The 7,147-nt window shown below is 40.6% G+C and overlaps 1 protein-coding gene and 1 pseudogene across 1 annotated transcript; both read right to left on the reverse strand.

Moving 5' to 3' along the window:
• Positions 1-878: 878 nt before the first annotated feature.
• Positions 879-2,408, reverse strand: LOC117241013 (annotated as a pseudogene).
• On the reverse strand, positions 2,398-3,747 carry LOC117241014. Its single transcript, XM_033507011.1, has 2 exons — positions 3,731-3,747; positions 2,398-2,767 (listed from the first exon to the last, which is right to left on the reverse strand). The coding sequence occupies exons 1-2, from the start codon at positions 3,745-3,747 to the stop codon at positions 2,398-2,400; spliced, it is 387 nt and encodes a 128-aa protein (XP_033362902.1).
• Between the last annotated feature and the right edge of the window lie 3,400 nt (positions 3,748-7,147).

A 7,147-nucleotide genomic window follows, 5' to 3' on the forward strand; every position in this document is an offset into this window, starting at 1 on the left:
ATATGCTTAAGATAGACGCAAAACGTAATAACCACGAACGGGAATTACAAAAACGAAGACTTCTTGGACAAGGGTATCTACCTGGGTACCAAAAAACCAACTTGTATAATTTCATGCACAATTCAAATGTCGCCGAGACCTCTGAAGAAGTCAATAGCGCCGACGTGGTTGTAACGATCGGTTAGCTAAAACTACTGCTGCACAATGGAGCAGTTGCGTCCCAAACGTACTAAAAGATTTTTGATTAGACATATTCCTGGTTTTGTCATTACAGAATAATCAATAAAAAGGACGCACTTGAGATCACAGAAATTGTAAATATGTCAAGTTATTATTACCTTTTTCATTTTTATATGTATCAATATTAATAGTATTTTGCATATGTGGTAAAAAACTTTACATAACTGGACTGTTTTAGGTATTGTGTAATTAAGGTTGTATTTTCGACCAATCACGGGGAGACGCAATCACAAGGAAAAACGTCAGCGGGAGTCGTAAATTTCCGTTACGATTATAATAATCGACGCCGCGAATAGATCGATCTCCTGATTTCCGTTGAGATAATAAGGGTGGTTGAGGTGGTATAGCGCTGCGATTAACAGGGTTATAAACTATATATTTTCAACAAATTGATACTTTACCGAAAACCTTTCTAGGCTTAAAAAGTCCCTCAGGACAAAATGATTAACTTAAAACATGTGTTAAAATAATGACGTTGGAAAGTTAAAGTTTTATGGTGGGGCCTTAGGTTTATTGAGGATCTGTTTAATGGTGCTTAGGTCTTGACGGTCTGACAATGAAGGACGTCGCACAGATCATCTTGCGCGAAGTAACGAAGGTTTTGCTCACATGATGTAATGAAATATGTGTCAAAACGTTTTATTATTTTTAATCATTTTGTACACTGCTTCTCTAGATATTCTACAGCCATTTGTTGAACACGAGTCACGTCTTCCTCAGTACCATGCTGCTCTTCAAAATTGATGAACTTTTTAAAGAGGATCTTCACCTTTCTAGACGGTAATGCCTGAACAACTGCTCTCTCTAGAACTTTCCTGTAAATGCAAATTATTAGAAGGTAAATTCTCTATGAAATTAAAAAGACAAAATATAGTTGAAAAAATATTTTTACCTTCCTATATCAGTATCATTAGATTTAATTAGAGAATCAACATAACAAGACCATATATCCACCCGTTTCGGATAAGAACTTAGAATTTGCTCAAACAGAGTTACTGCTCTCTCTTTATTTCTGTAGTGTACATACGTTCAGATGCTGGCAAAGATTGGAATGCTCTCTGCATAATATGCCTCGATTTGTCCCCCAAGCCCATTTTTAGTAACCCTTCTCCACAATTAAACCACATCTCGGGAATATGGTTAAATTTTCCAATCATGGTATTAATTGTTTTCTCTAGTTCCATCTGCCTGCTAGCCTCGACATGTACAGTCAACATGTGACTGTATACTTTCAGTGCCTCTTGAAAAACATCATTCAGTGCTTTAGGAATTCCGAATTTAGACTCTAAATTCAACCAAGCCTTCCAAACGTTTAATTTTTCCTTCTGTTCCCTGAAATTAATCGTTTTCACCGCTTCTCTTGCAACTGCTCTTGCTTTCTCGATTTCTGTTGTTTGTAAATGATATGCCATATACTGTAACCATACTATTGAACTGTCTAGACTAGCTAAAACTAATCTGTGGAACTGATGTACAGAATTTGGTAACTGGTTGTTGGCGAGCGCTTCTTCTCTTTGACGTATTTCATGTTTCTCCTGTCTTTTTTGTTCTCGACGTTAATTTCTTATTTCTCAGATTTGGTTTTTCTTCTACTTCATCTTTACTATCGCAAGATGACTCTTTATCCTGAAAGAGAATTGAGTCAGCATATTCCAAATCTTTTTCGGAAGGTTTGGTCTTCCAGTTTAGTCTTTTCTTCTCCTGTTTGTTCAACACACATTCTCTTTGAATATTCCTTTTCTAAATCTTTCTCTGGTTTTTCTCTGTTTCGTTTCCCTTTGTTTTTCATGTTTCGTCTTCCCGTATCTTTTCAATTTTTATTTCTTTGGCGAGTGCCACATACTCCTGATTTTGTTTCTTTCTTTTTAAGTTATTATTATCATCCGATTTCTCTCTCACATAACACTTCTTTTCAAATGCAGATTTTATGACGCTGAGAGGCATAATATCGGATTTTTGGGAATTTAATGAAGCGTAACATTTAATTTTAGAATGAATAATATAAGGTGTTAGATCTAGCAGTAAACTATTTATGTGACGACGTACAGTTATCGCAGCTAAAGTTCCGTTGCCAATACCTTGAAGGAATATCAAGATAAATCAATTTGTCACCATTAAGATTCTACCACGTAGCAATTTACCGCCAGGAAATTGTATTTATTTATTTTGTTTGGCACTTATTTTATGCATTATTGACAATAACGTGGTTATAATCGTCCCAGAAATTTTGTCCCCTATTTTTTTATTCTCGGAGTAATGATTCTTAGACACTATACCTAGCAAGTTATTCTGCAATTGAACAACCAACCAATCAGGCGTAACTTTTTCAATCTTTCCAGTAACTCTTTGCCCTAATTTGACAGATGCAATGGGTCTGTTTTTGTAATATGAATTTCTTGAAAGTTCTACTAATTTATTAAAATACAGGATCAATGGATCCAATGCTGCCACTATTCTACTTTTAGGATTAGATGGATCATCGTATATTTTCTTTAGCGACAATGTTAGTCCTAATTGTTGTTCTTTCCTGTTAATAGAAAATATTTTTGTCAATAAAATTTAGTTTGTGTGCAGTAGATTAAAATTACTAACGTTACTATGGGACACATATCCAAATGGCGTACATTCTGCAACTGGTAAAATAAGTCTTATACCATCTGACCCCATATCTTTGATCGTACAAGGTATACAGTCTCCTATTTTCAGTTTTTCAAAATTCCAGTACCTTCCTTGAGTTGCAAAATTCCTAATTAAAATTAAATTAGGTACTGTAGCAAATACAAGAGCTGGAAGTGTATGATCAGGAACATATTTTGATGCTAGTAGAGCTGCAATTTCCTCACAAGGTGACATGTGACCAGCTGGTAAAAATCCTGTACTAACAGTTTGTCCTTTATATCTACTGACTCTTAAATATAATCCCTGGGTGGATGATTCTATTATTGTGCCCTCTACTTCTTCATCGAGAAAGCGAGAGAGCGGGAATCAAAGACTAATGTAAAATAATGCCTAGCATAATGCTCATGCCACGTATCATATAGTTGCTGAAACTTTCATGCTTCCTACATAGATATAAAGATAAATTGTTTCATTATAAATATTAATAATAAATATTAATTGAATAAATATAGATAACAATGACCACTATAGGTTTCATATATGAAGTATTAGACCGAACGAAGTATGAAATATACTAGTACTCCTTATAACATTTATAATAAAACAATCGTCTACTCAGATTTAATTTTTTCAATTTATAAAAATATGAATTTACACGAACACCCGCACTTTACTTATCATTACTTCCACAACAACGTTCTGTTTCTAAAGTTCAGATTTTTGTAACTGCAGTTAAACGTGACACCCACATAAGCACGCATCATTTTTTTGTATTCTGCTACAATAGCACTTGTAATAGTTCTGCTCATAAAGAAATTTGACAGGCGTGTAATAGACAAAAAATCATTTATAAAGTCGTTTCCCCATTTACCCTTGTGCTACGTGCATTGTTTTTTACATGAAAATGCGACGCACTTACAGTTCGCCAGGCCTATTATACCGACTGCCAGTCATTCGGCTAATCCGTTTCCCATTCTTATTCACCATTCTTCACTCGTCCTACACTCTCTCCCGTAATCACTGTAGCGGCACATGAGTCAGAGGACAATTCAAATCATGTTGTTGTTTTGCCTTACAAGTAATGTAAGAACAAATAAACTCCATGCAAAACAATGTCGCCGCTTCGTGCAACCGTAGATCAAACGTAGACGAATTCGAATTTTCCGGTTCTCCCCCGGCCAGTATAAATAAACGGACGCGATCGCGTGCGTTTTAGTGTGGAATAGTATCGAAGAGTATTGAAATGTATCGAACAGTATCGAACAGTACATATAGAGTATCGAATATTATCTACAGAGTATCTCCGATTATTTATCGAGTTACGCGACGAACATTAATGAGTATTTATTCCGCGTCTTGTATTTTGTACCAACGACTCACGTATTCGGCTGTAAATAATTTATTTATTTATTTATTCAAGATATATTTGACGGACTGCGACAGCAATATTTCGCTCTCGTTATTTCGCACAACCTATCATCGACCAATTTTCCACATTGGTGACCCCGACGTGATTTGAGTTAGCGAAATTTAGTATTGTGAGTCTGAGTGCGCTAACAATGTTGAGCGAAAACACAACGGTTGCGACTAGTCAAACAATTCGCGTGCCTCCGCTGAAGCCGCAGAAAATCGTGTTCTGGTTCTCTTTATTCGACAGACAACTCGCGGCGGTGGGCGTCACGGGTGACGAAGAAAAATCCACCGCCCTTCTCGGGTGCCTCAAACCAGGATATTTAGAACGGATAAGGGACATTGCATTGGATCCCCCGACCACCGGACAATATGACCAACTAAAAGATGAGTTAATACGAAGTCTGTCCGAGTCCGACAGCGAACGGGGAAAAAGGTTGGTAAAAAACGAAATTATGGTCAACAATTGAGCACTGCAATCAATGTAATCGTGAGTATGTGATACACATGATTATTTGAATTTACGCACGTGAGCTACCATCCATCATGAATCTTATAATACTATACTTATAATTAAATTACAAATTTCAATCCATCATCTTAGCCTTAAAACTTACATACTAAATTAATAATTCAACACTATTAACGCCCATATTTATATAAATAATTTATTTCCATATTTATAATATGACACTTCGTAACCTAAGCAAGTCTCATACAAGTACTAAAAATACTTATAACCTAAAGCACTTAACTATCCAATTAAGTCATAACGTCAACTCTGCATCTAAACTACTATTCCTTTTCATTCTTCATCCTAAAAATCCGTCACAGTTACCACTCAGTCAATTATAATACCATCACCTCTGTGTACACACAATATATAACAGTATAAACCTCCTCTTAACAAATTAACTATAGTAAAGTTTCATTACATTTGTACGTCAAACTTATGAAATTCACTGACTAAACCATCCATACTATAATATATTGTTATACAAGTATCAGTTACTAAAAGACTATGGGGAACCTGAGGCGGCTATGGGTTCTCAGGGCGTAGGACCACGCCCTGGGAATCCCCGACGAATCTGATATTCTCCTATAGCCGGGTGGTGACTGGTCGGCGCCTTTGGCACCCGCTAGTTTGCCGATCCGGTGCGGAGAACTCTCGGAGAAGTTAGTGGGCCCGTATCTCCCAAGAACACTTACCTCACATTCTTGTGGGGCTCCCCGTCACTCTGCACCAGCTTTGACCGGGGCAGGGTGCGAAAGAGTGAGTGGCACCAGGATGGAAACCCTTGTTGGCGACCTCGGCGATTTCTTAGAATTACAATGGATATAAAAACGAATCAAAGAATCGTTTACGGTGGGGAGGGATACCATAATACCGGCGCAGCCGCGAGTTGTAAAGCGGCCCCTCTGCGTCGTCATCGAGCAACCGTGGCCATCCGGGGATGGGCCGCCAGTACCCTGGACACGTTCATGCGTCTGGCGAAGGGGACACGCGAACTGGGCGCACTCGGAGAGGTTCGGAGGAACCCGATGTTATGACCGTCGGCCCGGTATCTTCGTGGGGTGGGATGAGGCGGCGGCGCGGCGGCCGGGGGGGGGAGTGAAATCCGACGACGAAATGTCGTCGTGCTCTTCCTATTCGACCGTTGCGGGCACGCTCGGCAAGCAATCGTACCGCAGGATTACCGGGTCCGCGGAAAGCACCACCCCCGTCGATAACGGTCGCGGCGGCGGCGCGGGACACCGTACACGGCGGGGGGACGCGTTCGCGGGGGATCCGGACTCCGCACCACTGCTGACTCACGATAAAAGGAAGAAGAGGGGCACGAAGCGCGGGAAGGATAGCGACAACGACACCGACACCGAGGCTGCCACCGTGGCCGCCGCCACCTTTACCATCCGCGACGGTGCCGACAGCGGCAACGACACGCGGAGTGACGAAATGAGGATCGGACCGGTCGACAAGCAAGCTACCGTGAAGGACGTGGAACCGACCCAGGATCAGAAAGAGGAGGAGGTCGCATACCTGCGAAGGAGGGTGCGCTTTCAGGAGAGAGAGACGGTGTCTCCAAGAGACGGTTGACCAAGGAATGCACGGAGAGCAGCCAAAAATGATAACATCGACGGTGAAGGACGAGAGGTGAGGATCACCTCTACGAGGGGGACGAAAGAAAATGCTCCCGGGGCCCCAACGGGAAGGATTATGGGTCCCCCTCCCCACCTCCTCCACACACCTGGTCAGCGTCGCGCCGTTTCCGCTGTCCCGACGGGTCGGGGAGTAATAATAAACAAACAAAGAAAACGGATAGAGGTCCAGGACCTCGAGATCCACTAGAGGATTTCAAGATCCTGTTCCTCCGCAAGTTGGAAGAGTGTCGGCGATAAATAATGCCAGGGGGGCGATCCTCCCGGCTACGGACGCTGGTGTCATGTAAACTTCAGGGTTGGTTGATGAAATAAAATAGCTGAGTCGTAACACAACTATTAATTTTGTTTTAATTAAACTTTATTATGCATTCAGCAATCACAATGTAATACACACTGAATTAACATAAATCACAATTCACTGCAACCACGTTATGTAAGACTTAGTTACAATGATACGTTAAGTACGCGACTGTTATAAGGGGCGAGACCGATAAAGATATGTTGACTATTCTAAGGATACAGAATAAGTAAGTTTTTCTGGCAATAGTGTGTCTGAGGAAGGTTAGAGCTGGGTGTGTCTAAGGACACGGCGCTATCGGATTTGTTGATGACAATTTTGGTTAAGGAAGTGAGGGCAGTAGACACCGTCTCCGATTGGATAATAAGGCGGTTGGTGGACCAGGAAGGGTTTCAGCCGCCCTCGCGAGAAAGTTGCTAA

Source organism: Bombus vosnesenskii, unplaced genomic scaffold (genome assembly GCF_011952255.1).
Source record: "Bombus vosnesenskii isolate JDL3184/JDL3185 unplaced genomic scaffold, Bvos_JDL3184-5_v1.1 scf7180000015159, whole genome shotgun sequence".
NCBI classification, from domain to species: domain Eukaryota; kingdom Metazoa; phylum Arthropoda; class Insecta; order Hymenoptera; family Apidae; genus Bombus; species Bombus vosnesenskii.